Raw genomic sequence first — 23,906 nt, 5'->3', positions numbered from 1 at the left:
CCAATAGAACCTGTATCTGTGGGCCTACTGTTCTCAGTGCAACCCTTGAAGTTGATACAAGTCTACTGTTTGAGACCACTCCCCTGTCTGTGTTATCTCTGCCTCCACAACTGTCATCCCAAATAAATGAAGCACCCAAAATGTGCCAGATTACGATAATGTAGCCTACTAAAGCTGCATAAGGACATAGCTATTCTTCTGAAATGTGACTTTCTTTGACATTTCAGGTGGAATTAAGATCTCGTCTAAATGAACAAGCTGTGTGCACTAGGGTGTAAGATATTATGGACAGTGGATGTGGGTTACTTATAATATCTACTTGTCTAAAGCTTTTTTCAGCCCGCTCTTTTCCTGCAGTGTCATTCAGAGAAGATAACACCTCTACAGTGGTTCTTCATTCAACAGAATGACCTCAAACAGCAAACAACACGTCTGAACATTGAAGGTCAGAAATGTCATTTCGATGGTGATGTTTTCAAATTTTGTAATACTATATTCAAATTGATATTATGGCTGCCTTATTGAGTCGAACTGAAATTCCATGTTTGATTACAATCGTTTTGGTAATAATGAAAAATGTGTCCTTTTCAACTGGCAGAAATGGATGGGATATTTTTTTAAAGAATATTCAGTGGTAGTGGAATTCAGTGGCCATAATAAAGTGTAGTATTTTATGATTATATTTGATATTATTAGGCTAAATATCAAGCTTTTTGTTGTGACTGGAAATGACTATCAAACAGAGGGTTTAGTTCAGATTATTCACAGAACTGCTACATCATCTCATCCAGCAATCCACCGGAACTCTTGTTACTGCAATGATATTCCAACCGGAGCGTAAATGTTGACGGTCTATCAACAACAAAGATGGCTACCAACAGACGCTAACTTCAATTTAACAATTGAAGGGTAAATCATGTAACGGTACGATCCCAAATCTGTTTGAAACGGTATTGACAGCATATTGACAAAAGCAGATTTCCTTCGAATAGAAATAAACAACCCTACAGGTATGGAATATTTGATATTATTTGCCGAAATGTTGTTAACTAGCTGAAGACGGATTTAGTCGTTACTAAGTTAGCTAACATAAGCTAATGTCTGTCTCTTTGCACTGTGCGCCCAGTGTGGATAACTGCCGGCAGAATATATTATCACTGACATTGAAGATATGCATCACATCAGAGAGGAATACAGAAACTATTGTTGATTGCTGTTGATTTTATTTTGACAACTGATAACGATACGATACGGGTGTCGCACAGCTTCCGACGCTGGCTGGAGTGTGCACTAACTTCGATTAGGGCCTATTTGTGCTCATTTAATAAAAATAAGCGTCACACTTTGTCTCAAACGTATACTGCAAAAAAGTCGATTAATGCCCAAAATAGTTTTAAATGTTATATTAACATGTAACGTAGTTTAGGCAGCAATAGTGCTGTTATAGATGTGACGGGAAACTAAAGCACGACAGCCAAATCAATAGTTAAGCCCACAGGCATGGTTGGCATGGACACGAATGCAAGGCTCAATATTCTGAAGGACACGAAGAGGGCAGCAGTGGACAAAGGCAACGGAACTCCACTGAAGCGGCCCGACAATGATTCGTTTGAGTTGACTAACAAACAGCTGGTCCTGATTGCTGAATTGAAATGTCTGCTAACAGTTGGAGTGAGTCACTTTGACAACCCTCCTGATTCTTGGTCATGTTTATTAAACAAGATCGGCTCACACCACACGAGGACATTCACAATGCGACAAGATGAAACCCTGGTATACACAGTATAACTAAACTATATACAGACCTTAACTATGTTACTTCTTTTTGGGGGAACTAGTATAGCTGGGTAATGGGTATACTAATTATTGGTAACTAGTATAGCTGGGTAATGGGTATACTAATTATTGGTAACTAGTATAGCTGGGTAATAGGTATACTAATTATTAGTAACTAGTGTAGCTGGGTAATGGGTATACTAATTATTAGTAACTAGTGTAGCTGGGTAATGGGTATACTAATTATTAGTAACTAGTGTAGCTGGGTAATGGGTACTGATTATTGGTAACTAGTGTAGCTGGGTAATGGGTATGCTAATTATTTCTTCCTTCACAAAATGTTTCTCCATTCTGCAGGTATCTGAAGACACTAGGCTAACCTGTGATCACCTAACCCAGGAGGTTAGACTGAAGGAGCGTGCCTGACCTCTGACCCCTGACCTCCAGTCCCACCATGGTGCTGAAGATATTCTTCCCTCAGTGCTGTAACAAGGCAGACAGTGGGCTGCTTGTGGGCCGATGGATCCCAGGACAGAACTCGGCCGTGGTGCTAGCTGTTATCCACTACCCCTTCATCCCTGGACAGGTCAAGCAGTACATCCACCAGGTAGAGTGTGTGCGTGTGTGTATCAGTCAGTGTGCATGTGTCAGTCAGTGTGTATGTGTCAGTCAGTGTGTATGTGTCAGTCAGTGTGTATGTGTGTCAGTCAGTGTGTATGTGTGTCAGTCAGTGTGTATGTGTGTCAGTCAGTGTGTATGTGTGTCAGTCAGTGTGTATGTGTGTCAGTCAGTGTGTATGTGTGTCAGTCAGTGTGTATGTGTGTCAGTCAGTGTGTATGTGTGTCAGTCAGTGTGTATGTGTGTCAGTCAGTGTGTGTGAATCAGTCAGTGTGTGTGTATCAGTCAGTGTATCAGTCAGTGTGTGTGTATCAGTCAGTGTGTGTGTATCAGTCAGTGTGTGTGTGTATCAGTCAGCGTGTGTGTGTCAGTCAGTGTGTATCCGGGGCGGCAGGTAGCCTAATGGTTAGAGGGGCGGGTCAGTAACTGAAAGGTTGCTGGATCGAATCCCAGAGCTGACAAGGTAAAAATCTGTCGTTCTGCCCCTGAACAAGGCAGTTAACCCACTGTTCCTAGGCCGTCATTGTAAATAAGAATGTGTTCTTAACTGACCTGCCTAGTTAAATAAATGTTAAATATGAATATATATATATTTTTAAATCTGTCAGTCAGTGTGTAGCTGTCAGTCACCCAATACCCCTTCATCTCTTGTCAGGTCAAACAGTACATACAGCAGGTAGAGAGTGTGTGTTTTTTAACCTTCCTATCCACTCTCCCTGGTCCAGATGCGTGGCCAGAGTGGGGTGGATCTGACGGTGCTGGGCTCGTGGAGCATGCCCAAGGAGGGCCAGGAGGGCATGGAGAGTTTCCTCAGGGACCTCAGCACCATCTTCCCCCAGGGACAGTGGCTCCAGCTCAGTAGAGAGATGGGCAAGATAGGCTTCAGGTGTCACGTCCTCACAAGGGACCCGAGTAAGTCTCCGTTTGCATCCCAAGTGGCCCCTATTGTTCCCTATATACGACACTACTGGTCTAAAGTAGTGCACTATGTAGGGAATAGTGTGTCATAGAGCTTTGGTCTAAAGTAGTGCACTATGTAGGGAATAGTGTGTCATAGAGCTCTGGTCTAAAGTAGTGCACTATGTAGGGAATAGGGTGTCATAGAGCTCTGGTCTAAAGTAGTGCACTATGTAGGGAATAGGGTGTTATTTGGGATGCAGACTTTGTAACAACATTAAATGTGTTTTGTTTTGATTCGGAGACCACTCTCTTTGGAGATCAACTGTTGATATCGAATTATTGACAGAATGGCTTTCTGTCTGTAGACGTGCATCACTGTGTTCTCACACTGAAATTAATGTTCTGTCTGTAGACGTGCATCACTGTGTTCTCACACTGAAATTAATGTTCTGTCTATAGACGTGCATCACTGTTTTCTCACACTGAAATGAATGTTCTGTCTGTAGACGTGCATCACTGTTTTCTCACACTGAAATGAATGTTCTGTCTGTAGACGTGCATCACTGTGTTCTCACACTGAAATGAATATTCTGTCTGTAGACCTGCATCACTGTTTTCTCACACTGAAATGAATGTTCTGTCTGTAGACCTGCATCACTGTGTTCTCACACTGAAATGAATGTTCTGTCTATAGACGTGCATCACTGTTTTCTCACACTGAAATGAATGTTCTGTCTATAGACGTGCATCACTGTGTTCTCACACTGAAATGAATGTTCTGTCTGTAGACGTGGATCACTGTTTTCTCACACTGAAATGAATGTTCTGTCTGTAGACCTGCATCACTGCATCACTGTTTTCTCATAGCAAAAGTAAGTTAACAAGAGTTTGTAAATTAGATAGCTTAATTCACTCTGCTCTTTTTAATCCAAAGAGACACCGATGTCTGTATATTTAATCAAAAGGCGGATATTTCTGTTGTTATCATCATGCAGTGCATCTCTAATAAAATGTCCCTCTGCCCTTGCCGTAGATGGGAAGCTGATACAACAGGAAAAGGAGCTGAAAGAGGATGGTGGTGGAGAGAAAGGAGGAGAGGGAAAGAAAGGAGGAACAAAGAGAGGAGGAGGAGAGAAGAAAGGAGAACATAAGAAAGTAGAGGGAGAGGAAGGAGGAGGAGAGAAGGACAAGGTGATCTTTATCCACTATGAACAGAGGAAGGTCATGCTGTCTCAACTGCACCCCATAGACAACGGGGTTCCAGACCCTCAAACTGAGTCACAACTACCACAGGTGAGGACGTGGACTCACAGCCTGATTTACATGTAGATGTTGTTGCTCATTGAACACAGGGGTTTTCTATCCTCTCCTGTGTTGTTTACCTCTTATGTTGTTGTTGTAATACATATGTGTTGTCTGTAATTGTTATGTTGTTGTTGTAATACAATATGTGTTGTCTGTAATTGTTGTTGTTGTAATACAATATGTGTTGTCTGTAATTGTTGTTGTTGTAATACATGTGTTGTCTGTAATTGTTGTTGTTGTAATACAATATGTGTTGTCTGTAATTGTTGTTGTTGTAATACATATGTTGTCTGTAGTTGTTGTTGTTGTAATACATGTGTTGTCTGTAGTTGTTGTTGTAATACATGTGTTGTCTGTAATTGTTGTTGTTGTAATACATGTGTTGTCTGTAGTTGTTGTTGTTGTAATACAATATGTGTTGTCTGTAGTTGTTGTTGTTGTAATACATGTGTTGTCTGTAGTTGTTGTTGTTGTAATACATGTGTTGTCTGTAATTGTTGTTGCTGCTGCAGGTGTTTGGGACAGTGTGTCAGAGTGAGCCGCTGTTCTTCCTGGATAAGTATGATGACGGTCCAGTGAAGATGACCCACTGGCAATCAGAGGGACGGGAGGGCTCCATTATAGTAGAACTGATGAAACAGGCCTCGACACCGGTCTGTCTGCTAACCACCTGGATACTAACACTGTGGACCAGCCTCTGTAGTAGCAGGTAAGGGGTGTGTGTCAGTACCTGTCTGTCTGCTAACCACCTCGATACTAACACTGTGGACCAGCCTCTGTAGTAGCAGGTAAGGGGTGTGTGTCAGTACCTGTCTGTCTGCTAAGCACCTAGATACTAACACTGTGGACCAGCCTCTGTAGTAGCAGGTAAGGGGTGTGTGTCAGTACCTGTCTGTCTGCTAACCACCTAGATACTAACACTGTGGACCAGCCTCTGTAGTAGCAGGTAAGGGGTGTGTGTCAGTACCTGTCTGTCTGCTAACCACCTGGATACTAACACTGTGGACCAGCCTCTGTAGTAGCAGGTAAGGGGTGTGTCAGTACCTGTCTGTCTGCTAACCACCTGGATACTAACACTGGATCCTGTACGTTCGTCAGTTGGAACTCTTTATGTGCCAAGAGACACTGACCCAGTTCGTCTGCCTCCCTCCCTCCCCAGGATATTGAATGTGTCTGTCTGTCTGTCTCCCCAGGATATTGAATGTGTCTGTCTGTCTGTCTCCCAGGATATTGAATGTGTCTGTCTGTCTCCCAGGATATTGAATGTGTCTGTCTGTCTGTCTGTCTGTCTCCCAGGATATTGAATGTGTCTGTCTGTCTCCCAGGATATTGAATGTGTCTGTCTGTCTGTCTGTCTCCCAGGATATTGAATGTGTCTGTCTGTCTGTCTGTCTCCCAGGATATTGAATGTGTCTGTCTGTCTGTCTGTCTGTCTGTCTCCCAGGATATTGAATGTGTCTGTCTGTCTCCCAGGATATTGAATGTGTCTGTCTGTCTCCCAGGATATTGAATGTGTCTGTCTGTCTGTCTGTCTGTCTCCCAGGATATTGAATGTGTCTGTCTGTCTGTCTCCCCAGGATATTGAATGTGTCTGTCTGTCTGTCTCCCAGGATATTAAATGTGTCTGTCTGTCTGTCTGTCTCCCAGGATATTGAATGTGTCTGTCTGTCTGTCTGTCTCCCAGGATATTGAATGTGTCTGTCTGTCTGTCTGTCTCCCAGGATATTGAATGTGTCTGTCTGTCTCCCAGGATATTGAATGTGTCTGTCTGTCTGTCTGTCTCCCAGGATATTGAATGTGTCTGTCTGTCTCCCAGGATATTGAATGTGTCTGTCTGTCTGTCTGTCTCCCAGGATATTGAATGTGTCTGTCTGTCTGTCTGTCTGTCTCCCAGGATATTGAATGTGTCTGTCTGTCTGTCTGTCTGTCTGTCTGTCTGTCTGTCTGTCTCCCAGGATATTGAATGTGTCTGTCTGTCTGTCTGTCTGTCTGTCTCCCAGGATATTGAATGTGTCTGTCTGTCTCTCTCCCAGGATATTGAATGTGTCTGTCTGTCTGTCTCCCCAGGATATTGAATGTGTCTGGCTGTCTGTCTGTCTGTCTCCCAGGATATTGAATGTGTCTGTCTGTCTCCCAGGATATTGAATGTGTCTGTCTGTCTGTCTGTCTGTCTGTCTGTCTGTCTCCCCAGGATATTGAATGTGTCTGTCTGTCTGTCTCCCAGGATATTGAATGTGTCTGTCTGTCTGTCTGTCTCCCAGGATATTGAATGTGTCTGTCTGTCTGTCTCCCAGGATATTGAATGTGTCTGTCTGTCTCCCAGGATATTGAATGTGTCTGTCTGTCTGTCTGTCTCCCAGGATATTGAATGTGTCTGTCTGTCTGTCTGTCTGTCTCCCAGGATATTGAATGTGTCTGTCTGTCTCTCTCCCAGGATATTGAATGTGTCTGTCTGTCTGTCTCCCCAGGATATTGAATGTGTCTGGCTGTCTGTCTGTCTGTCTCCCAGGATATTGAATGTGTCTGTCTGTCTCCCAGGATATTGAATGTGTCTGTCTGTCTGTCTGTCTGTCTGTCTCCCCAGGATATTGAATGTGTCTGTCTGTCTGTCTCCCAGGATATTGAATGTGTCTGTCTGTCTGTCTGTCTGTCTGTCTGTCTGTCTGTCTGTCTGTCTCCCCAGGATATTGAATGTGTCTGTCTGTCTCCCAGGATATTGAATGTGTCTGTCTGTCTGTCTGTCTGTCTCCCCAGGATATTGAATGTGTCTGTCTGTCTGTCTGTCTCCCAGGATATTGAATGTGTCTGTCTGTCTCCCAGGATATTGAATGTGTCTGTCTGTCTCCCAGGATATTGAATGTGTCTGTCTGTCTGTCTGTCTGTCTGTCTGTCTGTCTGTCTGTCTGTCTCCCAGGATATTGAATGTGTCTGTCTGTCTGTCTGTCTGTCTCCCAGGATATTGAATGTGTCTGTCTGTCTGTCTGTCTGTCTGTCTCCCAGGATATTGAATGTGTCTGTCTGTCTCCCAGGATATTGAATCTGTCTGTCTGTCTGTCTGTCTGTCTGTCTGTCTGTCTGTCTGTCTGTCTGTCTGTCTCCCCAGGATATTGAATGTGTCTGTCTGTCTGTCTCCCCAGGATATTGAATGAGTCTGTCTGTCTGTCTGTCTGTCTGTCTCCCCAGGATATTGAATGTGTCTGTCTCCCAGGATATTGAATGAGTCTGTCTGTCTGTCTGTCTCCCCAGGATATTGAATGTGTCTGTCTGTCTGTCTCCCAGGATATTGAATGAGTCTGTCTGTCTGTCTGTCTCCCCAGGATATTGAATGTGTCTGTCTCCCAGGATATTGAATGTCTGTCTGTCTGTCTCCCCAGGATATTGAATGTCTGTCTGTCTGTCTCCCCAGGATATTGAATGTGTCTGTCTGTCTGTCTCCCCAGGATATTGAATGTGTCTGTCTGTCTGTCTCCCAGGATATTGAATGTGTCTGTCTGTCTGTCTCCCCAGGATATTGAATGTGTCTGTCTGTCTCCCAGGATATTGAATGTGTCTGTCTGTCTGTCTCCCCAGGATATTGAATGTGTCTGTCTGTCTCCCCAGGATATTGAATATGCGCCCGATGAGGTTCATCTCCAGTAAGTTGTCTACGTGTGTTCAGCTGAGCTACAGAACAGAACATCTTCAGACAGTCTGCTCTCCTACCAGAGCCACCGCACACAACCACTTCATGAGGTAGAGACCACACACACACACACACACACAGCCATGTGGCAGACTGGCTACAAGATGGTATCTAACTCACCCCATTGCGTCTCAAATTCGCACACTATTCCCTGTATAGTGCAGTGCATTTGACCAGAGCCCTATTGACCTCGGGTCAAAAGTAGTGACTCTCTCTCTTTCTCTCCACACAGGAAAGCCAATATCTTTGTGTCGTTCTTTGTGGATGTGTCTCTGGGCCTGCTGCTGGTGTCGTGGATGTATAGAGAGAACCGTATAGGCAAACTGGCCAACACACTGGTACCTGCTGCTGATGTAAGATATCATGGACCACATTTCCCCAGTGCAAAAGCAATGTACAACAATTACCTTTAAACCTCATTTATAATCTGTCAGAGAGATTTTCTTTAAAAAAAAATGTCTTCAACAATGTTCAGTATCGAGAGGTGACTATTTATGTATCGTTCAGTTGACTAAGGTGTAGTTACATAACCACCACCGTAAATCTCACATTGGTGAAGATAAGCTTCAAATGAAATCACGTTCCCACATTATATAGAGGTTCAGGGTCGTTTTTACCCTACGAAATATCCCCCTCAATATCCAACCCAATATCCCCCTAGAATATCCCCCTAGAATATCCCCCTAGAATATCCCCCTCAATATCCAACCCAATATCCCCCTAGAATATCCCCCTAGAATAGCCCCCTAGAATATCCCCCTCAATATCCCCCTAGAATATCCCCCTAGAATATCCCCCTCAATATCCAACCCAATATCCCCCTAGAATATCCCCCTCAATATCCCCCTCAATAACCCCCTCAATATCCAACCCAATATCCCCCTAGAATAACCCCCTCAATAACCCCCTCAATATCCAACCCAATATCCCCCTAGAATAACCCCCTCAATATCCAACCCAATATCCCCCTAGAATATCCCCCTAGAATAACCCCCCTCAATATCCAACCCAATATCCCCCTAGAATATCCCCCTAGAATAACCCCCCTCAATATCCAACCCAATATCCCCCTAGAATATCCCCCTAGAATAACCCCCTCAATATCCAACCCAATATCCCCCTCAATATCACCCTCAATATCTCCCTCGATATCCCCCTAAACAATCTTTATCTCTGAGTATGTGTGCTGATCTAGGATCAGTTTAGCCTTTTAGATCACAAGGAATAAGATAACATGGACCGAGGGGAGCTGATACGTACGGCCCCACGTCCCTCCTGTCCATTATAATCATGTTCATTATGATCTAGGATCAGGTCCCTCCTGTCCATTATAATCATATTCATTATGATCTAGGATCAGGTCCCTCCTATCCATTATAATCATGTTCAATATGATCTAGGATCAGGTCCTCCTCTCCATTATAATCATATTCATTATGATCTAGGATCAGGTCCCTCCTGTCCATTATGATCTAGGATCAGGTCCTCCTGTCCATGTAATCTGATTCATTATAATCTAGGATCAGGTCCTCCTGTCCATTATAATCATGTTCATTATGATCTAGGATCAGGTCCTCCTGTCCATGTAATCTGATTCATTATGATCTAGGATCAGGCCCTCCTGTCCATTATGATCTAGGATCAGGTCCCTCCTGTCCATTATAATCATATTCATTATGATCTAGGATCAGGCCCTCCTGTCCATTATAATCATAATCATTGTGATCTAGGATCAGCTCCTCCTGTCCATGTAATCTGATTCATTATGATCTAGGATCAGGTCCTCCTGTCCATTATAATCATGTTCATTATGATCTCGGATCAGGTCCCTCCTGTCCATTATAATCATGTTCATTATGATCTAGGATCAGGCCCTCCTGTCCATTATGATCTAGGATCAGGTCCCTCCTGTCCATTATAATCATATTCATTATGATCTAGGATCAGGCCCTCCTGTCCATTATAATCATAATCATTGTGATCTAGGATCAGCTCCCCCTGTCCATGTAATCTGATTCATTATGATCTAGGATCAGGTCCCTCCTCTCCATGTAATCTGATTCATTATGATCTAAAAGGCTATACTGATCCTAGATCAACTCTCTGAGACACTTTATAAATACAGCCCATAGTGTAGATATTGTAAGGTGAGACAAAATGTTGTTCTGTGATTTGTTAGCATGTAGCTAAGCTATGTATTGTTGTATGTTTTGTTGTTAGCATGTAGCTAAGCTATGTATTGCTGTGTGTTTTGTTGTTAGCATGTAGCTAAGCTATGTATTGCTGTGTGTTTTGTTGTTAGCATGTAGCTAAGCTATGTATTGCTGTGTGTTTTGTTGTTAGCATGTAGCTAAGCTATGTATTGTGTTTTGTTGTTAGCATGTAGCTAAGCTATGTATTGTTGTATGTTTTGTTGTTAGCATGTAGCTAAGCTATGTATTGTTGTGTGTTTTGTTGTTAGCATGTAGCTAAGCTATGTATTGTTGTTAGTATGTAGCTAAGCTATGTATTGTGTTTTGTTGTTAGCATGTAGCTAAGCTATGTATTGTTGTGTGTTTTGTTGTTAGCATGTAGCTAAGCTATGTATTGTTGTGTGTTTTGTTGTTAGCATGTAGCTAAGCTATGTATTGTTGTATGTTTTGTTGTTAGCATGTAGCTAAGCTATGTATTGCTGTGTGTTTTGTTGTTAGCATGTAGCTAAGCTATGTACTGCTGTGTGTTTTGTTGTTAGCATGTAGCTAAGCTATGTATTGTTGTATGTTTTGTTGTTAGCATGTAGCTAAGCTATGTATTGCTGTGTGTTTTGTTGTTAGCATGTAGCTAAGCTATGTATTGCTGTGTGTTTTGTTGTTAGCATGTAGCTAAGCTATGTAGTGCTGTGTGTTTTGTTGTTAGCATGTAGCTAAGCTATGTATTGCTGTGTGTTTTGTTGTTAGCATGTAGCTAAGCTATGTATTGCTGTGTGTTTTGTTGTTAGCATGTAGCTAAGCTATGTATTGTTGTATGTTTTGTTGTTAGCATGTAGCTAAGCTATGTATTGTTGTGTGTTTTGTTGTTAGCATGTAGCTAAGCTATGTATTGTTGTTAGTATGTAGCTAAGCTATGTATTGTGTTTTGTTGTTAGCATGTAGCTAAGCTATGTATTGTTGTGTGTTTTGTTGTTAGCATGTAGCTAAGCTATGTATTGTTGTGTGTTTTGTTGTTAGTATGTAGCTAAGCTATGTATTGTTGTGTGTTTTGTTGTTAGTATGTAGCTAAAGAGCTGGAGGAGCTGTTGCAGTGGCTGATGGGAGCTCCAGCTGGTCTGAAGATGAACCGGGCTCTAGACCAGGTGTTAGGACGATTCTTCCTCTACCATATACACCTGTGGATCAGTGAGTCTCACACACACACACACACCCATGCCCCTCCTCCACAGACACACACACCCATGGCCCTCCTCCACAGACACACACACCCATGGCCCTCCTGCACAGACACAAACACCCATGGCCCTCCTGCACACACACACACCCATGGCCCTCCTCCTCCTCTCTCTGTAGGCTACATTCACCTGATGTCTCCGTTCGTTGAGATGATTCTGTGGTACGTGGGTCTGTCTGCCTGCCTGGGCTTGACCTTTGCCCTCTCCCTGCTCTCTGACATCACCGCCCTGCTCACCTTCCACATCTACTGTTTCTACGTCTATGGAGCCAGGTGAGAAGAGACCGGTCACTAATAACCCTGCTATATCTACTGTTTCTACGTCTATGGAGCCAGGTGAGAAGAGACCGGCACAGTCACGATGCCTCCCAAAAGTGCACCACGTTTGACCTTAGTGCACTATAAAGGGAATACCCTATGAGCTCTAGTCAGAAGATGTGCACTACGGAGAGGATAGGGTCCCATTTGGGATACAGACATTGAGTCTTCAGTGTAATTAGGCAGGTTAACACGCCATGAGAGTAAGAATGACCACATCTTTTCATCTTCTTCTTCTTCCTAAAGCCTTACGTTGCGCCGGATGTCATGAATTTCAATCGGGACGTGGAAACGCAACGCCCCCTTGCAGTTGAAGGTTCGGTTGAAATACTTTTTTCAAACTTTTGCGTCCTCTTCAATCCAGCCAGTTCGTTGAAGAACATGTTTATTATCAGTTGAAACTGATATTTATCCTGTTTTTTTATTTATTTTTATTAACATGTCATATTCTTCCAAAATAAATACGATCCCTGACGAGATAGGCTCTCCTCAAGCTTGCGTTATAAACACTACAATTGACTTGTCCGTTCAGTAGCGGAGCAAAAACGCTGTGAAGATGACGTACGGCGTAATGCAACACGTCGCGATGTAAACACGACCCACTGACGCTAAGGTGACTCGTCAGTGTAGCCTAGTGATGGGGGGTTTGCGAACAAGCGGATATTTTAGGTGAACAAAACCGAATTGCATCGTCAGAGAGCTGTTCATTTACTCTCCAATGTGCATACTGGTAGGCTACTACTGATTTTTAGCGATTCTCTTCAGGTAAATTATGAAAACATTCGATGAAGATGTTGAGTCCCTCACTGCAGGAACAATAAGTAGTAGAGCCTTATTCTGGTCCAAAATATGATTTTAAAAAACAAACAGATTGAAGGTTATAAAAGCTGATGTCATGATACTTAAGGATATTGGTCTACTGATGTGATTTAAAGTGTTGGCAATGGAGTAAATCAACTGCTGTTTTCTGTGAAGCAAAGCCCACGTTTAACACCTGCTCCAATCATCAGTCACACGGTTGGTCTATTCATGGGCTCCTGACTTTGTATAAGGTAGGGGTGCCCCATCTGGCAGGGGGGTCTGGGGGTCCTCCCCCTGAAAATGTTTACATTTTTAAAACAATTATGGGATATTGTGTGTAGATTGAGGGGGAAAAAAATGTTTTTAAGGCTGTAATGTAACAACATGTGGAAAAAGTCAAGGGGTCTGAATACATTGTGAAGGCTCTTGTACCTCTCAGCCCTGTGAACATCATGGTGACGTGTTACCTCTTTCCCCTTTACTAATTGATGTGTGAGGAGCTCTCAGCATGTCATTTACAGACTTATTAAATGTGTATGAAGGCTAAAAATATCTTCCTTCTCTCACCCTCCATCCTCCCTCTCTCTCTCTCCATCCCCCTCATCTCTCCATCCTTCTTTCTCTATCCCCTCCCCCTCTCCGCCCTGCTCTTCCCCCTCCTCCTCCTTTCCCTTTCGTCTCCCCCTCCACTCTCTTCCCCCTCCTGCTCCTTTCCCTCTCTCTCCCCTCTTCCCCCTACCTCCCTTTCCTCTCACCATCTCTCATTTCCCTCCTCCCTCTCCTACCTCCTCTCTCTCCCTCTCTCTCTCTCTCTCTCTCCCCTACCGCCTCTCTCTCCCCTCCCGCCACTCTCTCCCCTCCCCTCTCTCTCTCCCCTCCCATCCTCCCCTCTCTACTCCTCTCTCTCTCCCCTCTCCTCCTCTCTCCCCTCTCCTACCTCCTCTCTCTCTCTCCCCTCCTCTCTCTCTCCCCTCCTCTCTCTCTCTCTCTCTCTCTCTCTCTCTCTCTCTCTACTCCCTTCTCTCTCCCCCTCCTCTCTCTCTCTCCCCTCCCCTCCTCCTCTCTCTACTCCTCTTTCTCTCCAGGCTGTACTGTATGACAGTATATGGTCTGTCCTCTCTGTGGAGGCTGTTCAGAGGGAAGAAATGGAATGTCCTCAGACAGAGAGTAGACTCCTGCTCTTATGACCTGGACCAGGTAGTCACACATACCTATTACTCACACACACCTATCATACACACACTAATTTGTGTATATTTGTTACAGTGAACTAACATGTGTATTTGTTACAGTGAACTAACATGTGGTGTTTTCTAGTTGTTCATCGGGACGTTACTCTTCACCATCCTGCTGTTCCTCCTGCCAACCACAGCTCTATACTACCTAGTGTTTACCCTGGTGAGAACACACACACAGGCACTATAATCCCCTCTCCATCCATGTCTGTCTGTCTGTCTGTCTGTCTGTCTGTCTGTCTGTCTGTCTGTCTGTCTGTCTGTCTGTCTGTCTGTCTGTCTGTCTGTCTGTTCGTTCGTTCCTCCTGCCAACCACAGCTCTATACTACCTAGTGTTTACCCTGGTGAGAACACACACACAGGCACTATAATCCCCTCTCCATCCATGGGCGCTGTCCCTGGGCCTCTCCACGTGTGTCTGGGGCTGCTGGGAAAGGAACCAAACACATTCTCCTTCTAACCAATGAACAATAAAATGTCTATTCTTTGACCCCTTACTGTCTCTGTCTGTCTGTCTCTGTCTGTCTGTCTGTCTCTCTCTCTCTCTGTCTGTCTGTTTCTCTCTGTCTAGCTCCGCCTTGTGGTAGTAATGTTCCAGGGAGTTCTCCACCTCAGTGTTGACTTCATCAACTCCTTCCCTCTGTTCGCCATGGGCCTCCGACTCTTCAGATCCTACAGACTGGCAGGTGGGAGGGACTGTCTCTGCCAACATGTCTAACTGTGTAGAATTGCAGGAAATGTACTTTAAAACTTTGAGGAAGTGACAGCATTTTAACTACTTTGCCGATATGAAACAATCATAATGACAGTCAAAAATATCAGATTTCCAGTTTGTTACAAAACCAACTTTATAAAATGTTTTTAAAAATGTTCTGTACTGTGGTTTCTATATTCATTTTATTTAACCAGGTTAGTCTCTATTTTTAAGAGAGACCTGGTTGACTGAGGGAGGAGACGGTGCTGGGCTGTGATGTTCTGTGTTTAACTGAGATGTGTGTGTTCTCTACAGAGGGGGTGAAGTTCAGAGTGCTCTGTGAGGAACCAGGAACACCTCTACACCTCATGATGGATGTAAGACATCTCTCACTCTCTTCTCTCTCTGTTTCTCTGTTTCTCCTCTTTGTTTATTTCTCTTCTCTCTTCTTTCGCTCTTGTCTCTTTCTCTCTTCTCTCTCTTTCATTTAATTTTTCACAACATAAATCTTGTCTTCCTTTTCGTTCTGTCTTTTAGTTTATTTAATCATTTAAAACTAGTTCCACAAAAAATGATGCACTTGATTAAGAATAATTGAGGACACACAAAAAAGGTATACGACTTATTTCAATTGTGATCCTCTTTCATGACAGCGTTTGGCAGGGAAAATAAACGGAAGCTCAAAATGGCAGTCAGTTTAGGTTATTTATTCCTGTAAAACCACAACCACACAGACATACCATACACACAGTCAGTTTAGGTTATTTATTCCTGTAAAACCACACAGACACCCTACACACAGTCAGTTTAGGTTATGTATTCCTGTAAAACCACAACCACACAGACATACCCTACACACAGTCAGTTTAGGTTATTTATTCCTGTAAAACCACACAGACACCCTACACACAGTCAGTTTAGGTTATTTATTCCTGTAAAACCACACAGACACCCTACACACAGTCAGTTTAGGTTATTTATTCCTGTAAAACCACACAGACACCCTACACACAGTCAGTTTAGGTTATTTATTCCTGTAAAACCACACAGACACCCTACACATAGTCAGTTTAGGTTATTTATTCCTGTAAAACCACACAGACATACCCTACACACAGTCAGTTTAGGTTATTTATTCCTGTAAAACCACAACAACACAGACATACCCTACACACAGTCAGTTTAGGTTATTTATTCCTGTAAAACCACAACCACACAGACATACCATACACATGTGTCATTCACAGTTTTTCTCCTAGATAAACCTAGACATGTTTATGTCTCCCCCCCTCCCTCCGTCTCTCTCTCAGATTAACCCTCTGAAGGTGAGCAGTGTGGTTCAGACCTACAGGACCCCCACCTACAGCTGCTACCCTAAAGACTCCTGGCTGGCCCTCTGCAAGAAGCTGTTTCTGGGAGAACTCATCTACCCCTGGAGACACAAGACTACCAAGATAGACTAGGACCGGGGGGGGGGGGGGGGGGGCTGTTTCTGGGAGAACTCATCTACCCCTGGAGACACAAGACTACCAAGATAGACTAGGACCAGGGGACCAGGGGGGGGGGGGGGGGCTGTTTCTGGGAGAACTCATCTACCCCTGGAGACACCACCAAGATCTAACTGAGACCAGGGGAGAGACCGAGAATAGAGAAGGGGGAGGGATAGGGGGAGAGACAGAATAGAGAAGGGGGAGGGATAGGGGGAGAGACAGAATAGAGAAGGGGGAGGGATAGGGGGAGAGACAGAATAGAGAAGGGGGAGGGATAGGGGGGGAGAGAATAGAGAAGGGGGAGGGATAGGGGGAGAGAATAGAGAAGGGGGAGGGATAGGGGGGAGAGATAGAATAGAGAAGGGGGAGGGATAGCGGGGGGGGAGAATAGAGAAGAGGGAGGGATAAGGGGGGAGAGAATAGAGAAGGGGGAGGGATAGGGGGGAGAGATAGAATAGAGAAGGGGGAGGGATGGGGGAGAGACAGAATAGAGAAGGGGGAGGGATAGCGGGGGGGGAGAATAGAGAAGGGGGAGGGATAGGGGGGGAGAGATAGAATAGAGAAGGGGGAGGGATAGGGGAGAGACAGAATAGAGAAGGGGGAGGGATAGGGGGGGAGAGAATAGAGAAGGGGGAGGGATAGGGGGGAGAGATAGAATAGAGAAGGGGGAGGGATGGGGGAGAGACAGAATAGAGAAGGGGGAGGGATAGCGGGGGGGAGAATAGAGAAGGGGGAGGGATAGGGGGGAGAGATAGAATAGAGAAGGGGGAGGGATAGGGGAGAGACAGAATAGAGAAGGGGGAGGAATAGGGGGGAGACAGAATAGAGAAGGGGGAGGGATAGGGGGAGAGACCGAGAATAGAGAAGGGGGAGGGATAGGGGGGAGACAGAATAGAGAAGGGGGAGGGATAGGGGGGAGACAGAATAGAGAAGGGGGAGGGATAGGGGGGAGACAGAATAGAGAAGGGGGAGGGATAGGGGGGAGAGACAGAATAGAGAAGGGGGAGGTATAGGGGGAGAGACCAGAACACCAAGGTTGATGAGAGGAGGGGGAGGGGTGATGGGAGAGGATGTTAGTGTGAGAATGTTGGTGTTGCTGATGAGAGCTTGTAAAGGAGGTGTGTGTGTCTCCTTTTAAATCAGGTATTTAGGGCTGCTGGCACCCTATTCCCTTCATAGTGCACTACTTTTGACCAGAGCTCTATGGGGCCCTGGTCAAAAGTAGTGCACTATGTAGGGAATAGGGTGCCATTTGATGCTGTCTAAAGCATCTACTGAACTAATTACTCCTAGTCTTATTTAACTCCAGACGTATTTTATATTATAAGATTAAAATAGAACATTCACATTTTAGGATGAATTTATTGTTTATACATTCCGACTAATGTGTAACGAGATTATGATTATTACAACATTTGTCAATCAATTTATTTTCATTGAAAACATTCCGTATTTATTCTTAGTTTAATATTCTAGGTCATTTTTTACTCTGGTAATGTGCCATTTCCCCCCTAAGAACCTGCGAACCCCAAACCTACAGTACAGTATCTAACTGCCAGAGAAGTACTAGAGTATAGAGGTACTGTATTCAGTACAGTATCTAACTGCCAGAGAAGTACTAGAGTATAGAGGTACTGTATTTATTTAACCTTTTTATTTAGCATTACGTTTGAAAGATTCCCCTAACTTTCCCCAAATTCCCAGGTTTTCCTTCAGAAATCCTGGTTAGAATATTCCCTGAATCTGGAAGGAAGAAACAGGGAATCCTCCATCTGAAATTCTGAAATACAAAAGGACTTTCTCAACTTTATTGAGAGCCTTTATTTTTTAACAATAACAACCTGGTATTATCCTGTTTTATCTTCTTAGAACCTATTTTTTTTTTAAATCTCCTTTAATTTCATAGACTGATTTTTTGTTGTTTGTGCCATAATGGAAGAAATAAGAAAACAATTGATTCTAAATCAGGACCGTAGTTTGTCATATAGTCATGTTTGATTGCATTTGATTTGTGTTGAGTGTTGACTACTACTGAAGGTGCTGAATGTCCAGGGATGTGTCTCAAATGGAACGCTATAGACTAAGTAGTGCACTACTTTTTGACTAGGGCTATGTGGGACGTATCCCCAATGTCCCTTTCATAATAATAAAGGCCCAGTTGATTTGAATGTGGTTTGAAAATGAGTAGCCTCATTGTTTTCCAGTTTATTTATTTATATATATATATGAGAGAGAGAGGTTTATACACTGCTCAAAAAAATAAAGGGAACACTAAAACAACACATCCTAGATCTGAATGAATGAAATATTCTTATTAAATACTTTTGTCTTTACATAGTTGAATGTGCTGACAACAAAATCACACACAAATTATCAAATTACCTGGACTAAAGCATCCGCCAACTCCTGGACAGTCTGTGGTGCAAGGTAGCGTTGGTGGATGGAGCGAGACATGATGTCCCAGATGTGCTCAATTGGATTCAGGTCTGGGGAACGGGCAGGCCAGTCCATAGCATCAATGCCTTCCTCTTGCAGGAACTGCTGACACACTCCAGCCACATGAGGTCTAGCATTAGGAGGAACCCAGGGCCAACCGCACCAGCATATGGTCTCACAAGGGGTCTGAGGATCTCATCTCGGTACCTAATGGCAGTCAGGCTACCTCTGGCGAGCACATGGAGGGCTGTGCGGCCCCCAAAAGAAATGCCACCCCACACCATGACTGACCCACCGCCAAACCGGTCATGCTGGAGGATGTTGCAGGCAGCAGAACATTCTTCACGGCGTCTCCAGACTCTGTCACGTCTGTCACGTGCTCAGTGTGATCCTGCTTTCATCTGTGAAGAGCACAGGACGCCAGTGGCGAATTTGCCAATCTTGGTGTTCTCTGGCAAATGCCAAACGTCCTGCACGGTGTTGGGCTGTAAGCACAACCCCCACCTGTGGACGTCGGGCCCTCATACCACCCTCATGGAGTCTGTTTCTGACCGTTTGAGCAGACACATGCACATTTGTGGCCTGCTGGAGGTCATTTTGCAGGGCTCTGGCAGTGCTCCTCCTTGCACAAAGGCGAAGGTAGCGGTCCTGCTGCTGGGTTGTTGCCCTCCTACGGCCTACTCCACGTCTCCTGATGTACTGGACTGTCTCCTGGTAGCGCCTCCATGCTCTGGACACTACGTTGACAGACACAGCAAACCTTCTTGCCACAGCTCGCATTGATGTGCCATCCTGGATGAGCTGCACTACCTGAGCCACTTGTGTGGGTTGTAGACTCCGTCTCATGCTACCACTAGAGTGAAAGCACCGCCAGCATTCAAAAGTGACCAAAACATCAGCCAGGAAGCATAGGAACTGAGAAGTGGTCTGTGGTTACCACCTGCAGAACCACTCCTTTATTGGGGGTGTCTTGCTAATTGCTATGGATTGGACACACACTCACACAACACCACAACCACACTACACTCCACCTTCTATTCCTTTGGGATCCCTCATAGTCAAGTATGATTCCCCTCCACAGTTCCTGTAGGGTTCCAGTCAGTGTGTGAGGATATTTATATGGAGTGCCTGTTACACACCAGGATCTGCACAAGGGCTAGTCAGGGACAGAACCTGGCTCCAATGGCAAGGCAGGGATCTAGAGGATTGGGAGGCTTGTCCAGAAGCAGCATACCAGAGCCCTGTTGGCCACACAAACACAACAGACACACAGATTCAGATTGATGATGGATAATCCAGGGTTTATATATATTATCTGAGATTCAGATTGATGATGGATAATCCAGGGTTTACATATATTATCTGCATCATTGTGATGACGATGATTGGTATAATCCATTAGTAAAGTATATTGAGTTTTTATCAGGCTAAAGCAGATTATTCCAATGGGAGTTATCGACCAAGTGCTTGGTTCATACAATATTGTTCCCATAGATTGTGCATCTGTCAGTAGTGTTTGTGTGAAATAGCTGTGTGTGCATTTGCCTCATGGTTGTGTGAGTACATGCACATCATGGTGTTATAGTGTGTGCTTTATAGGTGTGTGTGTCTGGAGTCCTGACCAGGTGTGTGTTTTATAGGTGTGTGTCTGGAGTCCTGTCATGGTGTGTTTTATGGGTGTGTGTGTCTGGAGTCCCGACCAGGTGTGTGTTTTATAGGTGTGTGTAACTCCAATGAATTTCTCCTCTGCAGCAGAGGTAACCTTGGCTCTTCCTTTCCTCATGAGAGACAGTTTCATCACTTGAAGGTTTTTAAGACTGCACTTTTCCCTGCATTGACTGACCTTCATATCTTAATGAAATGAGTGCCTGTCATTTCTCTTTGCTTATTTGAGCTGTTCTTGCCATAATACGGACTTGGTCTTTTACCAAATAGGGCTATCTTCTGTATACCACCCCTTCCTTGTCACAACACAACTGATTGTCTCAAACACATTAAGAAGGAAAGAAATTACACAAATTAACAACACTTTGTTGGTTACTACATGATTCCATATGTGTTATTTCATAGTTTTGATGTCTTCACTACTATTCTACAATGTAGAAAATAGTAAAAAATAAAGAAAAACCCTTGAATGAGTCGGTGTTCTAAACCTTCTGACTGGTAGTGTGTATATATATATATGGCAGCCTAGTGGCATATATGTGGCAGCCTAGTGGTTAGAGCATTGGGCCACTAACCAAAAGGTTGTTGGATCAAATCCCCGAGCTGACATGGTAAAAATCTGTAGTTCTGCCCCTGAACAAGGCAGTTAACCCACTGTTCCCCGGTAGGCTGAAATCAGAATTGAGCTGCCTGTGTAGCCTACAAGCTTCAATATGAGGTCCTAAACCTAGTATGAAAGTGCATCCTTGTAGATATGTGGGCTAACAGTCAAAATGTTTGCCTTGGGGAAAGTTGAGCCAATGGCAAGTTGAGCAAATTGCATTTTGTCTTCCCAGCAAAGCATTCTGGGATTGCACTGGGATATGAAGTAACAACAGGGTCTGGCCTGTGTTAAAATAAAGCTTAAAATTAAATATATAAAAATAAATAATAATGCTTGTGTTTGGGTAATGGTTATGGTTATGGTTTTAAAAAGGTTTTAAAAAGGTAGTGGTAATATTGAATTCAGTACAGAACTTTGTAGGCAGCTTAATTTACCCTGTCAAGAGACTACTTTTCTTGGACAAGCTATGTTTTTAAAATTGTAATGTTTACCAGAATTCTGTTTATTTCCAAGGATACACAGTATCCTGAAATATATATCTAAAAAAATATTTGCCGGCGATACGGAAGCCTATATCGGTCCGCTAATACATGACTAGTATATATATATATTATTATTGTTATTTTTCTGCGGATGCTGCAGCACCCTCAGCACCACTACTTACCTCGGCTATGTGTGTGTGTGTGATTAATTCAATCAGTCATTCATTCATTCATTCGAGTATCTATATATGGGAGAGGAGAGAGGTAATGAGTCATGATTTTCAAACAGGTTTGACACACATTCACACCCTCTGTCAACTGACAGTATCCCACACAAACGTGTTTGTTAAGGTTACTTCCGTGTCCTTTGTTTCAACATTTATGACGTTACTAGTATTACTACATTTCCCCATTGTTTTTTATTCCGTTTTTGTTTGAGCCAGTGCTTTAATCCATTCTATCATCTGATTAGCATTGAAGGCATTCGATTAATCAATCTGTCCGGGACGCCCGATAAGGCGTGTTTTGCACCGGGTGAAAGTTGATTGCATTCGTTTTAGAACCGGGCTGCCCCCCAGGCGTGAGCCAGGTACCCCATTCAAAGCCCATGGCGAAATCGGCTCAAAAACATTTTTATTGGAAAGAGATGTATGTTTCTGGATGATGCACCATGCTGCCTTGTTGACAACACGAACGGAGCAGCGCAAGATTACCGATCCTCCTTCACCTGCCTTTGCCCGTTTGCGTCACCGGTCACAGACCAGTACCCAGTCGACCAGAACGATCAACATAGTCGAATCTGCCCCTTAATCTCAGTCACTTCCACACTCTTAATGTGTTGTTGACAGATTTTATGATTGATTTTTCTGATAGCCAATCGGATCATTCTGTGCGTATGTGTATCCAATCAGAGGCTGGTAAGGGCGGAGCGGGAACCTCGAGCACCAGACTGTGCAGTGCCTATCTGTCAACTACAGTGTGTTATCGCGAATATGATTGAGCGTGGAGGAAAAAAAACACATGTATGATTTTGCAAACTGAGATTTTCAAATGATTTACCGCGGACTTGGACTAAAACCTTACATCTCAAAGTGTGCTTTGGACCCACGAGAAAATACGGCAAACTGCAAGTTCTGAAAAGAACCAAGGCAAGGAAAAGGTCGGGAAGTTACGGATCTTTGTTGTCCGGACAAGAGAGAGGGGCCCGATTTCAGAGCAGCCAGTCTCGGGTGACGTTAGCAAGCAATCGGTACCAAGGAAGCCAGCATCGTAAACCAGTTAGGAAGAGGATAGTCCAGTTTTCGACAGGTTAGGAGATTACTCGTAAACTTATTACCTATCTGGTTTATGAATGAGAGCTCAAACTGATACATATAGGGTATGTTATTTAATTCGGATGTTGACCTCTGTCGTTGATTTGATTTGACACTTGTCAACTAACCACGAATATCTAGATAGTTTAGCATTACCAGCTAGCTTAGCATTACCAGCTAGCCTAGCATTACCAGCTAGCTTAGCATACCCAACTAGTTTAGCATTACCAGCTAGCTTAGCATACCCAGCTAGTTTAGCATTACCAGCTAGCTTAGCATATCCAGTTAACTTGCTCCTCCTGTCTTGCCAGCCACGCAAAGCTGTTGTTCATATGCCTATTTACCCTTTAATTACTATAACAGGGTTGCTAACTATCTAGTTTTAAAAGAAAACAGGTTATAAACAGTTTTGTTTTGTGGGCTCAACATAGGCTGTAACGTTAGATGTTCTTGATAACACTTTCTTTGTTGCGATAGCTAGCCCATAATGGCATTACTCGCTAGCTAGCTAACGTTATGCTAACAATAAGGACACAAATAGCCTGTACGCTAACTAGGAAATTAGCTACATCCTTAAAATATACAGTTTAGCTAACGTCACGTCCACAAAACAAATATGTTGTTTTCATCTAAAGAGATGTTATTGCCAGATAGCTCACAACAAGGTTCGTTTACTAGCCGTCTGTTGATGAAGCAACCGCGTTGTATTTTAAATGTAATTTATGTTTTAAACTGTGACAGGTGTTTGAAGCGCTAGCAGTCAGAGAAGTCGGTGGTTAAATAAATACCAGTTGTAAAACGGTGTTGAGGTTGGAAGATCAGGACTTCTGCTCGCAGCTTGCTTTCAGCAGTGACGTTATTTGGACCACCACTGGTACCCTGCCTAATTCCTGTCCAAGGGACGTTTTTGGTTTTGAGCAGCACACCGTACTTCCAACTGCTGCAAGCTGTTTAACCTGGAGGGACTTTTTTTTTCAAATTAATTGTGTCCACTATTGCTGCATCATTCAGACTTGCCAAGCTACAATGGTGGTCAGGTGTTTTAACCTGTAGCAGAGCCTCAACTCCACCTCGACACACAACAGTGGGCCGTAGGGCTAATCAACGATTCTGAACTGGAGGACCACACAGACTCTTGACTCTTTTAACTTCTCTGCTGGAATA

At 43.8% G+C, this 23,906-nt stretch overlaps 1 protein-coding gene across 1 annotated transcript; it reads left to right on the top strand.

Annotated features, from left to right (window-relative positions):
- The first annotated feature begins 868 nt into the window (after positions 1 to 868).
- LOC139424124 (phosphatidylinositol N-acetylglucosaminyltransferase subunit Q-like) lies at positions 869 to 16,226 on the top strand. The gene is made up of 14 exons (XM_071175822.1): positions 869 to 1,010; positions 2,134 to 2,383; positions 3,120 to 3,306; positions 4,328 to 4,587; positions 5,112 to 5,308; positions 8,200 to 8,331; positions 8,514 to 8,634; positions 11,529 to 11,655; positions 11,824 to 11,977; positions 13,909 to 14,020; positions 14,141 to 14,221; positions 14,630 to 14,744; positions 15,068 to 15,129; positions 16,063 to 16,226. The coding sequence occupies exons 2-14, from the start codon at positions 2,231 to 2,233 to the stop codon at positions 16,213 to 16,215; spliced, it is 1,854 nt and encodes a 617-aa protein (XP_071031923.1). The 5' UTR covers positions 869 to 1,010; positions 2,134 to 2,230; the 3' UTR covers positions 16,216 to 16,226.
- Positions 16,227 to 23,906: the final 7,680 nt, after the last annotated feature.

The sequence above is a fragment of the Oncorhynchus clarkii genome, chromosome 13, assembly GCF_045791955.1.
Source record: "Oncorhynchus clarkii lewisi isolate Uvic-CL-2024 chromosome 13, UVic_Ocla_1.0, whole genome shotgun sequence".
Lineage (NCBI taxonomy): Eukaryota > Metazoa > Chordata > Actinopteri > Salmoniformes > Salmonidae > Oncorhynchus > Oncorhynchus clarkii.
This window is presented reverse-complemented; position numbering and strand designations above follow the sequence as displayed.